The 17,628-nt window shown below is 35.0% G+C and overlaps 1 protein-coding gene across 4 annotated transcripts in view; it reads left to right on the top strand.

Annotated features, from left to right (window-relative positions):
* LOC144444494 (uncharacterized) overlaps nt 1-17,628 on the top strand; it is a 48,979-nt gene that overhangs the window by 6,341 nt on the left and 25,010 nt on the right. For all 4 annotated transcript variants that reach the window (XM_078133928.1, XM_078133927.1, XM_078133926.1 and 1 more), the window contains 3 exons: nt 13,299-13,357; nt 15,547-15,864; nt 16,903-17,042. In XM_078133928.1, the coding sequence (XP_077990054.1) occupies nt 13,299-13,357; nt 15,547-15,864; nt 16,903-17,042 (517 nt within the window). The remainder of the gene's footprint in view (nt 1-13,298; nt 13,358-15,546; nt 15,865-16,902; nt 17,043-17,628) is intronic.

Below are 17,628 nucleotides of genomic sequence, written 5' to 3'. Positions count from 1 at the left end.
TCAATATGACGCTAGCTGAATCTGAATCTGAATCTGACGCCAATTTTATACTCGTGTGACACGGTCAAAAGGAAATTCTTGAAGGGTTGCTACGAAGCCCTAATAGCAAACGCGATTTCGCGTTGTTGAAAAACAGCAACCCAGATTTGTCAGCATTTGCTCTAACTCTGTTACTGCTTCTGTCGTATTTAAATCGTTGTACTATTTGGGCACTTTGGGCTTTTCACCTTGAGTACTTTCACAACTAGAAAGTTGTGTTTGTAGAGTCGTTGTGTGAATTGAATAGAGGATTCCTACTCGACAACAATACCCGCAAACCTATTTACAGCATAATATCGACTTCTATTTTTAACTGAATTGGCTGTATTGACACGGTTGAGCTAAGCTTCTCAGAATAAGACCACGAGTAAATTTAACCAAGAATAACTTTTTTCAAACTGGTGACAAAGTTCTCTGCTAGTGACAAGTGTTTGTAGACACTGAGATTTCTATCTAGCAGTATGTGGAGATAATATTACTAGTAAGTGGTATCGTATACTCACAACTGTTCAGTTCGTTCTAAGCCTAACAACATTAGTTTTGCACCTGAAAGCTTTAATTTTTTTGGTACTTAATGAGCATGAAGATATTTTTTCTGCGTTTAGATTTCTACAGAAAGAAACCATTTTCATTCTCCTGTCCACGTTCTAGGAATCGCCGCCCATCTAGTCAATCTGGTACCCAATTCGTTCAACAAGTTCACATAACCAAATGTGACTACAAATGCGTGGATTCCAGACTAGTTCTCCCCAAAACACTATAAATGGCATCATTTTCATCATTAAAAAAAATAGACAATAAGAAGAAAATTGATTACTTAGATTAAAGACTCATTCATGCTGAATTAAATAATACAACTACTATTGAAGTTTCCGAGAAACTCGTATGGGAAAGTTATTGATCACAAAACGAGAAACTTTTGTTCTTTAATAGTGAAATGAAATTCAGTAGTTACATGTAAGCTGGAACGTCTAGTCAGTGCACATGGATCCCGTTATATTTGTAATAAATAAATAAACAAACAAACAAACGAGAACGCAACGGAGAATCAATATTGCCAAACTAGACAGATGAGAACTTTATCGTTTATGTCTGTCGTGTTAGTGTTGGTGCATTAGCCTGGGTTCCATGTAGTCAATGCAGCTGCAGAGAGTTCTAGCTAGTCGTGAGGTTATCCAGCAACAAAACAAAATGGCTACTCTGTTAGATCTACTGAATCGATGGTGGTGATGGCAATCTACATCAGCGTTTCCATCTTTCCATCCATCTATACACATAAAGCACATTAGCGTGTTGTCATGGCGACCGAAGTAGATCATTTGGAAGAGAATGGTAATGATGCGTTCACGAATATCTACAAAATGTAAAAGTGACGAGGTATCGTGCTGAACCTAGTTCTGACCGTATATCTTTTATCTTATTGAATTTCGCCTCGAAAACATATTACATGTAGTATTTGCATCACGGGGTTGACACTCGCCGAAAGCGTGAAATGTAGAGTAATCCAATCCAAGTGAAAGAGCAAAATATGTTGGGTTTGATAGGAAAGATTACCATCGTCTCATCACTTTCAATAATATGCAAATTAAATCAACAAGATGAAAAATGAACAATGTCGTTGCGCTAAGTCGTTACCATGACGACTGACTCATCAAATGTGTTATACATCGAACCTGAGACAGTCCAGGCTTGTATCTGACTTAATAATATTTTATTCCCTCATCAGATTGTTTTAATTCTTACAAATCGCTGTGACGTTCAGGAAATTCTAAATTTCCTTGCAAAGCTTATGAAGCAGTCTCTCTTTCAGTGCAGTATATATAAAATTTCCTGTCGTTATGGCCTGTCATTTCTTGTCAGTGTCAAAGGTGTATTAATGTACATGTAAGAAAGAACGATCGGCGCCATCAATCGCGACTACTTTGAAAAGTTCTAACACAGACTAGACTAGTATATGACGAGATGTGAATGCTAAGCGATGATACGAGGGAATAGGAACCAATGTTTATTGGAAATGTGATGCCTTTACATCAGATTAGATGTTACATGTCTATATATGCATTCCGTCATGGCATGCATTGCATGAAGTTGTATGATTTGATTTTTACTGATTGAAAAATCCAAAGAAATATATATATATATATATATATATATATATATATATATATATATATATATATATATATATATACATATATATATATATATGTAATGTATGTATGTATATATATATTTATATATATAATGTATGTATATATATATATATTTATATATACATATATATATAATGTATGTATGTACATATATATATTTATATATAATGTATGTATATATATATTTATATATATACATATATATATATATATATATATATATATATATATATATATATATATATATATATATATATATATATATATATGTATATATATATTGGTGTTTATTTCGTGTAATTGTAGGCTATCGGCCCCTAACACAATGTACAAAAACATATTGGCAGGAAAAATATATTACTCAAATATGTTCGTGGTTTTCCCTGTAACGCAGTTTTATTGCATGAAATAAATAAATAGCTAACCTTTGTATAATAACAATGCCATCGAATGCCAATCCTTGTTGAAATGTGTTTTGCACCCACGAAATCCAAAGAACGGTAGCAATAATTAGGTGCTGGTCTTTGCTTCACAACATTGCTACTAACAATAACATGGTTCTCAAAACTCCGATCGTTATCAATTTATCCTATATCATAATACTAACTCAGTATTGTCAGTAATTTATCAGTTAATTATTTGCCATGGAAAACTACAATGAGCAGTTGATTAAATAATTATTCCCTATCGCGTAGACAGATGTGTTTGACCTTGAACGTAAATAAACACGGTAAAATATTATAGCTACAATATATAATAATAGTTGCCACTGAGGTCTTAAACAAACGAGGATATCTGAAAGCCTGTAAGTCTGTTGTGTTGATAACTACACAACCTGAAAATACTTGCATAAAACCTCGAATAGTATTTTTTTTTATTTTTTTTTTATTTTTGTGCTGGGAATTGCTCCCATCGATAGTAGTTACCTAGATTAAGTCTACATCCATTATTTAAGGCTAAAGTTGATGACGTGCCTTCGTCTTCTATTCCACCTTGTTAGAGTACTCGATGGCATAATAGCAGTTTAGTTTAGTAAACGTATATGTTGACCGAATCGTTTATGTGATATGACTAATACTAGGCTTAGAGTTCTACCGATAACGTGTGATGGTTATAGTGCAGTAAGTAGAATTGTGTTGATTTTGGTGGATATGTAGCAAACATATAGCCCCCCCCCCTTAAAAACAAAAACCAACAACAAAACACATACATACATACATACATACATACATACATACATACATACATACATACATACATACATACATACATACATACATACATACACATACACACACACATACATACATACATACATACATACATACATACATACATACATACATACATACATACATACATACATACATACATACATACATACATACATACATACAAAAGACGGATAAACTGTGTTTACATTTCGTTATACGTGTTATATCCTGTGTATTTCAAAATACATATATTATTTTATCGTCGTCATGGATCAAACATATTCTCATGACACAATTAAATTGATTTTCAGGTCACACGATGTGCGCTGTCAGTTTCCGTATATTTAAGAGTTTTCTATCACATTTATGAATAGAACATGGCCAGTAATAAATTTTAATCGATGAAAACGGTTGATATTTATTGAAAATCGGAACTGAATCAATTGACTTGGTACCTTCACGGTGGTTCATATTCACACGTACATATTGACAGTAGGCTATACCTAAATTACTATGATTTTGGGAAAAACCGTTGTCATGGTGATGCCGTTTCCAAGACGATACTGAGTTTCCAATTTGTCTCGTATGACTTCCAACCTTTTAATACTGGATAAGCTAAATATCAATGATCTGAACTGTTGTAGGTTTGGAACTTTATAATTAAATATACAATTAACTCGGGACTGTAATGGTTAAATTACTCGACAGAGTGCATAGAAAAAAACCATTTACTCTGAAGGTGTTCATTAGAATGATTAAAAACGGTTAATTGAAATGCCTGTCGGAGCCAACAAAGCTGTTGCTGTTGTTGATACTATCCCGCAGGTATATTCAATTTATGGAGAACCTAGCGGTTAAGTAATTATTCCAGGTCTCACGCTTCGTCGCATTTCCATGGTAACGGCCCGTAATCCACAATGACAGCGTCAGCTCAGTACTGGTGATTCAATAGAATCGCCACTATATATGCAAAGACGTGAGGATGACATTTTCTTATAAAGTTATTCAATGCATATGTTACGATGAAAAGAAGCCATCGTTTTAAGCACGCGATGTAATGTAAAGAATACACTCTATAAAATTAAAATGAAATTCAACAAATGTATACCTGTACCTAGCAAAGACATTATCAATTGTATTCATGTCGTACGGAAACTGTCAGACATATTTTAGACAAATTGCCACCATGCATTCTGTTGAACATTATCTGAAGTTACTAGAGCATGAAAATGGTGAATTAGATATAGATTGGAATTTAGCTTTCTCTAGCTATAAAGAAAACTAAATATTGGTTGTGGGTTTTTTTTTCAATTATTGAGTTGCATCTGAATGTGTTCGGTAAAATTATGTATATGTAATTTCCATGTAAGGCTTACATGAACTGACTTATTCCAATAGTCGTACATGTATATTGATAGAAAACTCCTATGTAAACCCGTCCCTGTTGTTACAAATATCACAGAATATATATAGCCAGATAGGGCTGCTTGCACGCATCGCCTGTTTGAAACCAAGCTGCTTGCCTAGCCTCAAATTGATCTTTTAATCTTTAAACTGACAAATATTTAAAACGAGACCCGTGTACATGTGAAATAACCCCCAAACCCCACACCAAGAATTAAGACAAAAGTTTATCAAAACACTTAGAAACTACAGGTATTCTTGAGGTCTCATGTCATCCAATTAAGAGGCTTGTATTGCAGTGTTAACAGTCGTTCCGGAACATAGTTTCAAATTTACAAACAACTCGTCACCGTGCGTAATTGTACAACATAGCTAATGGTTGTCGATTCCAGCCAATTCAGCTGTACGTTTTCAGAATACTTCATATGATTGTATCCATACTTATTACTTGTAAATACAATGACATGACACTAGAGGGCACCTTCGATCGTACGGTGATGATGTTAAAAGTTGGTATATCCATCAAAATAACAATAATATGTCACACGTTGTACCTAAACACGTCCAATGATATATTGCCATCCGACATGTGTTTATGGTGTTCCTTGACTAATTAGAGAATCCATTGTCGAGAACCGGTCAGTTCGATGCGGTTTCTATGACAATATAGATCGTCTCCCTATGCTATCCGTAGTATGTATAAGGTCATCAAGAATTACAGTAAACCTTCAATGACCACGAGTAACCGGAAACTGTAAATTTTTAACTCAAAATCAATGTAACCTCGGAAAAAAACTTGTAGCAATGTAGCAGGGAACAATGTAACTATACCATATAACCTCGACCAAATTATACAAGTCCTTCAAAGACATTGTTATTATGCTGTCAATTGTACAATATTTACGATTTTACATTCAGTGGTATTGTAAGGATGAATATAAAAAATTGGACAGCAATTAGCGTGTTTTCAATTCGTAAACGCCACACTAAGGAAAAAAGAAATGATCATTTGTTCTTAGATAATCTTAAGTTACAAATAGTCCAAGAAATACACGAACACTGATACACAAGAGCGAATAACAAACACAAAGAAACGAAGTGAAAGGCAACAAAATATAAAAGAAATATCAGAGATAAAGAAGCAAGAGACAGTTAGAAATTTGACTTTATTTTAAACCAAAGATTTGATGATGGGTCTCCCAACACAGCTACATACAAAGACAGTGTTTTGTGATGGATGGTTCATACAAGATAAATCTACCTTTAGTTAGTTCCTATGGTGTTTTACCAGAGTCCAATGCCCCAACGGAGTTATGGTGCAAAGTATTGGAAATCTACGTCAGCTTTGAACCCGTCCCCCCTCCTCCCTTACTTCTGTTTTACGTCTGTCTTTCCAAACTTTACCAAAACACTGCGGCATACAAATGGTCACATAACTTGGCGACATTGAGATATCTCTATGAGAACAAAATCATTCACTGCTTCAAATTTAACAACTTACAATTAATAGTCCAATCGTGAAACTGTTAATATTTCCATCAGATGGTTAGATACATATATTTTTCTAAAACACGAACCAGATTAATCCATTAGTATCCTGTCTAGATGTATATTCATTAATACAAAGACGCCAGCTTAAAACTAGATTCGTGTCCATCGATCGTAATATATAAATGTCTTTATTTCATGGCTTTCATCGAATGTATATATACACACATATTGATCTGTTTGTCAAATGAATTGAGAAATGTTATACCTGTCGGTATTTATGTCAATATTTTCGCACTGCATTCTAAGGTGATATCAAACAGAGACATCCGATAACTATAACAACCGACACCTGTGGACAGCGCAGACAAATAGACCTATTTCACGCATTGAATGTTTAGCCCAAGATGGAAATTACAATTAAAATCGTGTTACCTGAGACAGGGCGTCATTTGGCTCGACAAGAATGTTATTAGTGTTACTCCATTTTATCGTCTGGCTCAACAAAAGATCTAATTAACATTGCTACATTTTACTATGATTGTCTGGCTCAACAAAAATCTTACTATACAATCACATTGCTACAATGTATCATAAATCTAGCCAATATTGCTACATTCTGTTGCCTCAGTGTGTTAAACTTCTGACCAACATTGCTAAATTTTATCATCTGGATCAACAAGAATCGTACTAACATGTTCTTTGCATGTTATGCCGTTATTTTTACATTATTTTTTACAGATTGTTACATTGTAAAATGGGTTTGTGATGATCTGCCCAGATATTTTATTAATATTTCACCCAAAACGGGAAATGTAGCAATGTCTACATTTGTGTCAAGCCAGATGCTTGTTTCAATTGACACGGTATAAGTTTTATTTTTGGTTATGATAATTTGACCCCGGGAACCTGACACTCCCCACCCACCGAGTTCTCCCCACTTATCCAAAACTGTATATCTTAAAAGACATGTCAGAAATATCGCTGTAAACAATGACCATGAAAATATAAAACTTTCATAATATCTGAGAGCAACTATCTTTTTTGAATATTATTACTGTTTATCACAAATTATCCAATTCAACATATTACTCAGTTTCGAAGATACATTGCATAAAAATCCTACCGTCTGTTATAACTACCAAGTTTAATAGCTCCCCAAGTAACCACGAAACTATGATATATAAATATATATATATATATATATATATATATATATATATATATATATATATATATATATTGTCTGATGATCGCACTATGCGTGAAACTCCGAGTTACAACCAAGAAAGAGTTCCAGTACTACCAAAAGTATATATATATATATATATATATATATATATATATATATATATATATATATATATATATATATATATATATATATATATATATATATATATATATATATATATATACATACACTTGCCCATCCACTAACCTAAGTTATAAATAAAAAAGTGAATCGTGGAAAAAAAATACTTGCAATTTGAAACCAGATATCTGCCTACTAATAGTTATGTGAATAAATAATAGCCCACCCACTGCAGCATTCCAGTTGTCATCTACATTATACATAGCTAGTGTAAATAGATAAATAATAAATCGACAAATAAATAAGTAACTGCCCCCCTACTGACATGCATCTATAGCTACCAACCTTGGTTTCAAAAGATGTATGTTAGAACCTGGCATAATTTCAGCTTTATCAGAAACAACTAATCCGTGAATCAAATAATGGACCTTGCAGAGTATATCAATGATGTACGTTTTGCATGATGGTCCTTCAAATTTGTCAGGTTTCATAAAATGATTTATTCGAATTTCAAACGTTTGACGTAATATCACTGCGACATCCTTGGTGTTAAATGTATGTTGTGTCAAGCTGCCCCATAAAATATTACCAATCAACAATACACCATTCTCATTTACTGTTTATCAATCAATGATTACCACGTCTCCAAAACACAAAGCGAAATATTTAATAAAAGAAGGATTTTGTAGGAAAAGACGCTCACGTTTTTGGTATTAGTCGACGTATATTAATGTTCTTTCATCGAAGAAGAAAACAAAGCCGACAGGAATTTTAAGCTTTGAATGTTGATTCTTTCCATACATTATCATGCAATAAGGAGACTGCAATCAGTTTGATAGGTAATCGTGGTTGAATTGTGGCCTAGATTTAATTAAGATAACTCTGGAGTATAGAACAATTCAGAAATCTGGACTATTTTATTTGACTGTCAAAAGACAGAGTCTAATCAGCTTATAGTGTTTGTAGGGAGAGTTCGTAAAATGGACAGCTCTACTTTGAAAAAAATACAGACAGGGAAAAGATTGTCTGTGAAACAAGTAAGTGATTAACGTGATCATTTGATTGTCTATTTTGACTAGTCTGAGATTAGAGAGTGGATTCCATCTAATAAGGCTGTTAGTGACGGGGGATGCTTTAATGCTTACCTGCAGAGAAAAATATACTAGTTTTATTTACTCAAATACTGGATGTATATAATGATTTCGGTATACAGTGTTTGAAATGAATTTTTTGGTCATTTGGTGGTCTACATCCATCCATCCATCCGTACATACATACATACATACGTGCATACATACATAAATACATACATACATACATACATACATACATACATACATACATACATACATACATACATACATACATACATACATACATACATACATAAATAGTGACTCAGCACGTATATGGTCACTCTATTTATTATAATCTTGTGTTTTGTTTCTTAGACCATTCCTAGACACTATTCACTGATTACAAAGAGTTTTTTAATATAGGTAGACGATAGCAGACATAACGTTTGGTCGTTAAATTGATCAGTTCTGAATATCCTGATTTGATTATTCTATCATTGATATCAACCACATCTAGCTAAAGTTAATTACGATGCGCTCTGCCCTCAACATGTCGGACATGTTGAAAAAGAATGGGGGTTCCTTGAGAAGGTGAACTGGGCGTGCTTTATCATTGTGCATGCGTAGGTTGTCTCATACCTCAACTGGCCGTCGTAAATTTTATATAGAACAGTACTTTTATTGCTTATGTGTGTAGAATTGGTCTCTGTACGTGCGAACACTACCACACAGTCATTCACGGAGAATGAAAAGGTGAAAGGTCACACGGCTTTCACAAACCGGTTCGATAAAATATCGAAGCCTGCTGAGAAAATGCAATTGAAAAGACAACCTGTTACAAGAGTTCGATCAAGCATAGACTACGGCAAAGTATCAACGCCACAGTGAACAAAGAAAACGAGTTTCTTTAATGGTTGCTAGGGACGCTGTCTTTAAGTCCGTGCATAACAACACGGTGTAAGGTCTTGTATGTAATCGCTTTGTCATGATGTTGTTACAGACTGCACCTTACTGTAAAATAGCGGTCTTTTGACAACAGGTATTTGACAAGTGGGTGAAGCCGTGGGCAAAAAAAAGTTAGAATACATACGCGAAGTGAACACGTTGACTTTGGGCAACAAATACCTTTAGAGGTATTCAATCAATATTTAGGACACCAAACAGTTAACCTTGATGCAAGGGGTCAATGGCTTGCTGTAGATACTTATAAGTGACTGATTCATACATAGATATGCATATTAACATAATTTCAATTACATTTTGATTGTCCGCAGTTATGCATGCAGTGAGTAATCGCCAATCTCCCTGTGTTCTCAATACCAATATTGAGCTAACGTTTTTTCAGCCAACGAAAATTATCTCTTTTCAAACTTTTTACAGTATTACGGTTTAATTTTGAATAGAAATGCAAGAGCTTCATCTCAAGAAAGTCTAAATGCAAAATAAGAATGGATATTTTGTGAAACATTGTTGTTTATTGCAAACGATATGATTCCTTGTCGTTGGTGTAAGCTTGAAACCGTGTGCAGTACAGTCGTTTTGTTTCAACTGGTGGAACCAGGGGCAACCACCAGTCTAGTGTTTTACTAGACAATTGAAACGCCACAAGTCAAGAGTAAAGTAGATAAGCAGTATTGATCGTTAAAATAGTACTTGATTATAAGTATTTACTGATTTATTTCTAAGTAGTCATTGTGAAAGATAAAATATGCATAGCACCGTTGTTCGCTGTCCACAGCTATCACCAAACCCTGTACTGTGCTTTGTTCCGAGATTCTTTTTATAGCGTCCATCTTTAACATACATGACAACAAAAACATTAGCTTGTGAAAAATTCATCCATTGTACACAAAGTTTTATTCAATTCTGTTCGTTTTGTTAGATCTGCACTGCGAACAACATACACCGTTATTCACGTTTCAAACTGTGTCACCACCACAGCTGATTTTATTTTGATCCCCTTGCGATCGTGAGAGGGGTCTTAAGTTTAATATACCGAAGACTCGGTGTTTTGGTAACTGAACACCGTGCCAGGACTAGGCTATTACGGCATAATCTGTGTACAAAGCAGAGTTTGAACAATAGACAAGTGTACCTGTATGTACAAGGTGTATATAGTTCAATCGCAAAACATGGTGACTGAAGGGGGCCTTGGCAGTGTACCGTGTCTCGCCTTGAGCATGTATTGTCCTTCTGCAAGCATGACCTTTCCCCTACAATTTTACCAAAACAGCCGAAGGAATTACTAGTACTCGTAGAAGAGTGTTTTGTTCTTCGGGTCATATTCTTAAAGCTTGTATTGCCTGCCGTAAAGTTCGCAAACAACTCCCCCTGGAGACATTAGGTCTAGCCTAAGCATCAATTATCTTCTTTTGGAATTTTTTTTCACATGACTGCGTTGCACTGCAGATTGATAAATTACGAAACTAATCAGTCGTGTAACACACTGTGATTTCGCAAATGCAGACCAGCCAAACTCCATTTAAGAAGTGGGTTCAACCTCAGAACACTTTGTAAGGAGAAATTTATTTTGAGTTACTCAGGCGTTATCATTTCATAATTTACCGTGAAATTGGTTCCATAGAGGAGATTTTGTGCTGACTTCAAATTTGCTGACACAAATGATATGAGACTCGATTGCGATAAGTGGCATGGCAGGGCATGACAATAAGTTAGAATACAGATGGACATTCATTTTATTTTGAGAGAAAACAACAAGTAAATGAATTGTGCAATAATCGCACCGATGAATTTTGATCAGAGGGTATTTCGTCGCTCTACATATGAAATGAATGAAATTCCATGGCGTACACATTATGTGTGTTTATTGGCTAGTGGAACTAATATCATGCGTTGTTGATGTAAGACTTGCCACGTAGGAATGTACTAAACGAACAGTGACAGAAGTGTGTGTTTGGAACACAGTGGTGATTATATGTGATAACACTTAATATTTAATAAACTAATCCTTGACGTCACGTTTGAATCAGTGATATACCCAAACGTTCACACATCCACCGTGGTACGTGATTTAGAGCAACAAACACATTACAAATACCATTGTCTCCAGTTTCCTTTTACCAATATTGTCAACCAGTAGCAAACTGAAATCAGTTGAGATTTGTTGTCTAGTTATTTGTTTCCGGTGCTGACGTTACGGTACGTCATCAAGACCCATCTTATCGTCTTGTCGGCTCTATCATAGATGCTGATTTTTGAAAACAGTAACAATTTATGGGCAAAAATGATGAATTGGTTAATGAATTATTCATTTATTTATTATTATCTGTCTATCTACTTATTTATTTATTTATTTATTTATTTATTTATTTATTTATTTACAGTCACTACTCATTTTAGCCCGTGGATAATAGTCTATGCGTATAGTCTAGATAAAGAGTAGTATCTTCATAAAATTATTTCATTTTCACCAGTAAAATATTTTTTTTTCTCTTTGAGTCTAAATTTCAGAACCCGTAACAATTATATTGGTTCCGAAATTGTTGGATAACAAAAGTGCATCGTTGTGGCCCAAAAAATGTACAATCGTTTCCTCGCCTAGCTGATATATATGTAGGGATATGAAATATGATATGGCAACAAAACGGATGTTCGTCCTGTACATGAAAGTACACTCTCGTAAACACGAACAATTTTCCCTCTTTCGCAGAATATTATGGCGCGTTTTTTAACTTTACCGTAAATTATTGACGTTTATGACGATAGTGACAATGGGGTTGGTTGTAGCCAGCTACCCATTTCTTATATATTATTGCTGCGACAACACATTTCTGAGTCTTGTGACACCCGTCTTAGGTAGCATGTTAACAGTGATGGCGATGTTGTATTACTCGGAATATTAAAGCTATAACGGAGTTGAACACAACAACACCGTTAAAATAGGCTACGTTTTTGGATGTTTAATACATGATGTGATGGTATTCTACAGATACAACGGGTGGTCTCACACATATAAATATCTTGTGACGTAAGCAGGAAGATCATTAAATCCTTGATAACACAACGAGAACTAATTAGTTGGCCAATTAGTGGATGTTTTCTCGTCTAAAATATTCAGTAGGAATCGACAGTTTTATTTTGGTCTGTAATTGGAGCCAATTTACCAAAATGAGACTTTAAATAATGTAATTGAAGCTAAGTCGTCCAAAGAGTTATACATTATACAATGATATATGACCAATATCGGAGTCCATTGTAAGCAAATTGAATGTCAAAACATTTCCGCTAATTTTACGATTTTCGTCGTTGATAAGGATGACATCGAGACTCTTTGCAACATTAAATTGACATGTTTGAGATATGCTTATCCAATAATATACGTCATATGTTATGTTATGTTATGTTATGATATGTTATGTTATGTTGTTATGTTATGTTATGCTACGTTATGTTGTTATATTTCATTATATGTAATGTAACATGTGCATTCTATTACCATTCAATTTTGAAAGAATTTTGGAACCATATGCTTGCACATGTAATGGCAACATCTGCATTCCCCAAAAGTGTGAAAGGTAATATCCACCACTAGAGGGCGATATTACAAAAACAAAACTGTTCTTGACTGTGTCATTTCCATCTGTTTCAGGCACCAGCAAATATATCAACGTCGGATGGTCATACATACTTTCCTCCACTTACAGAAGGGTAGGTAGTATTTCTTCATTTCATTGCAAAATATCACTGCGCGATTTAATTTACGACATGCCGACGTTTCAACGCCAACCGCGAGGGCCACTGAATGAGTAAACTTATAGGGCGATGTACATTTGTATATGATTTTCATTGATTGAAAACTAGAATGTAAAATGTGAAGAAGGAAAAATGAATAATACCTATTAAAGTTGTAAAATATTTTTTTTAAATACATTTCTACCTGAATAATATTTTCCAAAAAATAGCAATTATCTTTTGATTTTAATCACTAATATTAATGTTTCACCAGTACACCTGGCATGGTGGTTATTGGACGTTGTACTGTTGTGTCAAAAAAACCCCGACACCCTTGCTGTATTTCCGTTTGAAAATGGTAACGTTTCCGCCAAACGTGAAGATATCAACAACATTGCGCACACCAACCATAGACCGTCTATGTGTGTTGTATTAAGTAACCGTTACCTGCAAACGTTGCCTGAAAACATCATCGGACAGAAAGCCCATACAGACCGATGCATACTGTGAAATAAAAATAAATGTTTGTTTGTTCGTCGAAGCGGACCGTTTCTCTTGTTTCTATTCTTAGCTAATGTTTCGTGTCGTCTTAGTTGAAAAAAATTCAGATCGAAAAATTCAAAAGACTTTTGTCACGTGGCGTGACTCCGAGACTCTCGCGTTACAAATTTGTCTTTTTATTGCTACGTAGCATGTCGGATTTGAAACAAACTACGCAAATGAAGTTGACATTTTTAGCTTACTGGTTTGTTTTCTTCCGACATTGTCATGGCGGTGTGTAAATTTAAACAGTATCTAGTTCGCTGGAATGTTTTGAGAATTGATCGAATCATTAATACATCACGCGTTCACTAAATAGAAAACTGTAAAAACCAAAGTCATCTCATCGCGTAACAGGAACAGGTGAAATTTGAAAGTAGCAAACACGGTTAACTTCAATTTCTTCGGATTTTATGACTTTGAACAAGTAGGTTACTTCTGAAAGCCAATATGGCGGCTCTTGATAAACTCAAGATAATAGGTATAAGTGCAAACCTACATCCAACTACCAACCAAAACACCGGGTAAGTCTACCTGCTTTTTTTCCGAACCATTTCTGTGAGAAGTTGTTCTCTTAAATCGAGGCTTTCTGATATCCGTGGACGAAAAGATGTACAACTCGACCGGGAATATCAACAAGGTTTAACTTGAAATAATTGATAACATTGACCGTGTGATAAAAGCTTACTTGAAATACACTTCAGCATGACTTGCGTAATTTGTATATCACATATACACAGAACATCGTTTATGTATCGTGTATGAAAAATACCTGTTATCATTCTGGTATCTCTGATTATATATATTACTCAAACCGTGGCAATAACGTTTAACCCACATGCCGACAGATCTATTCGATATATGTTATTAGATTGGAGCGAATGTGTAGTATTCTTAACTCGTCAATGACACTACACGGGTAACTCGTGTAGTGTCATTGACGCCAATCCCAGACGTTCAAACCCTCCCAACCAATTTCTGACGGAGTTGTTTTTTGTTGTGATATCGTAGTTTGACTTCCAGAAACTCACAATATCCCCGTGTACTTATCTTGTAAATGCTTTGTGCAAAATTATAATATTTTTATTGGAAAAGAAAAATGTTTAAAGTGTAAGGACCCAGCATATTTATTTTGAATTAATTTAGTTTTATGATTTGCTTCTTAAATATTCAGACATATCATTATATGCTGTCATATATCACGACTTATATACATCAATACTCTAATAAGGTATATTGTTATATATAATTATTTAAAAAATCGTCATTTATATACTTTCAGTAGGGGTGTAGGTTTACACAAGAAGCTATTATGTAGTTCATTGACTCCGTCCGTGGACGTCATGACCAACACCGCGCTTTACCGCCGTCCAGTCATATATGTCATTGCTAAAACACCAACTGTAACATGGCTAGCAATTTCTTGTTATCGTTCACTGTTACCATAGAAAGTATGCATAAAGAACATAGTTTCGTAACCAAGGCATGTGATAATCTTCGGCTATTTGCTCCTTAAAGCCAATTATGGGTCGTCTATATATTACCGCAGACAACTAACAAGGCTTATAGTTGTCTGTGATATTACACGGGTATTTCACTTCGTTTCCTTTTTGTTTTGTTTTCAGTTATTTACAAACAGTGACGTCATACCCGACATTGTATCCGTACCCATCGATGGACTTGAAGTCAATAGGCAGACTACCACAACCCAAAGTGTATTTGCCGTTCGTTGACAATGCTATGTTACACCCTAAATTTGTAACTGCAGTTGAAATACGAGACAAACAATATGTTGTACCCGAATTTTGTTATGGTTGTCGTGCATTTGTCGACCCTTCGCATGAACACCCAACACCAACTATTGATAACTGGACAACCGATGATGGCGATATTAATCTTCCACCTGGACTGTGTTACGCATGTGCATTGAGTCACGTACCACAGTAAGTATACGTCATCTTGTATCTATCCTCCAAATAGTACAAAACTTTTTCCCCGCCTTTTTTTCTAGAAACATTTTGCAAATCTCAGCATTATTTTAGACAGGAAACAAAGGAATAGGCAAGTTTTGTGAGTTGTGTTCTAAATTTAGGGATACCGTAGGAACAAGAAATTATCAAAATGGAAGTCTAAATTTGTTCAGGAGAGTCTTAGAAAGAAGGCTGGGAATGGGGTGAAGGAACGAGTATAGTTGCGACTAACATCATTGTGTTTAGAATAAGTCAATAACGTACTATTATAATCCTGGACACACAGAAATGTCAAAATCTCGTCTGTACGATTTCTGAATATCTCAATTGTTCGTCTATTTTCCTTTGTTTGTCTGGTTCACTTAGTTGATCTAACAAAAATGAAATGATTTGTTTGACTAAGTCAGTTGGCGATCTCGGGGTCTGTTTCATAACGACACGTTTTGAAAAGCATCAATTGTACTAGACAACAGTGTGTGTGGGGGTGACACAAGGTACAAATGTCAGAAATATTAAACCAACTCTTGACGCTTGTACCGTTCCACTTGTCGCTTGTCTTTATTGAGAGAATATCAACTGATAGCAGTCCGAGTCAAACTTTCTCGAGCGAGATGGACACACGGGCTAATATAGGGGTGGCCGGTCGGGGCATCTTGAATAAAAAGTCGTCGGTAGAACGGTATGTCATATACAAAAAGTTAGAATCATGAACATCGATGTTCTGGTAGCCGCAATATCTACCATGTAAAATTTGATGTGTGCTACTACCAATAAGAAATGGTTAATATCTTCTAAGTGTGCGGCTTGGAATCCTCACCAAAACCATGGGAGGATCCTCCAACAGCTTCCAAACTGTACTCAGCGTGCGTGCAACCTTAAACTTTGGCATTTGGACCCAAATCTAGCAAAGAACAAAATACTATATATGTTTATTTATATAGGTAAACTAAATATATGATATGACTACCATTATTGGTTTTACTTATCATGTTCATTTTCTCTTTTCTTCAGTTTTCATCATGAAAGACCAGTTCGGGTTGGTGGTGGATTTACATTTTACAAAAGAGATCGTCCTATTGATTTCGGTATCCGTAGTGTCCCAGCGTCCCGTCGTAATGATATCCCAGCCCCTACATTAGTTTGTTATGATGGTAAGTGGAATTGGAATAGTTAGTGTGTTATTTGTGTATCTGTGTGTGCATGTTTGTGTATGTGTGTATTCGCGGATGTGTGTGCATTTTTTATTTGTGTGTGTGTGTGTGTGTGTGTATGTGTTTGTGTGTGTATGTATGTATGTATGTATGTATGTATGTATGTATGTATGTATGCATGTATGTATGTATGTATGTATGTATGTATGTGTGTATGTATGTATGTATGTATGTACGTATGTGTGTATGTATGTATGTATGTATGTATGTATGTATGTATGTATGTATGTCTGACTGTCTGTGTGTGTGTGTGTGTGTGTGTGTGTGTGTGTGTGTGTGTGTGTGTGTGTAGTATATCACACACAAGCAGAACGATTCATATATGTATAGTATTCTCTGTTATGGAATAGAATGTGTCCACTGACCATATCATGTGTAGCTATTATTCAAAACATGGCTCCATTTTGCGTTTTCAGTCAGTCACATTGAACCAGCTGCAGAACTGTAACTTGAATTTGCTTACAGTGAGAATAAAGAGAACATATTTGCGACATTAACTAGTCTTTGTCACCACCACCCTAGTCAC

This window comes from Glandiceps talaboti, chromosome 13 (genome assembly GCF_964340395.1).
Source record: "Glandiceps talaboti chromosome 13, keGlaTala1.1, whole genome shotgun sequence".
Lineage (NCBI taxonomy): Eukaryota > Metazoa > Hemichordata > Enteropneusta > Spengelidae > Glandiceps > Glandiceps talaboti.
This window is presented reverse-complemented; position numbering and strand designations above follow the sequence as displayed.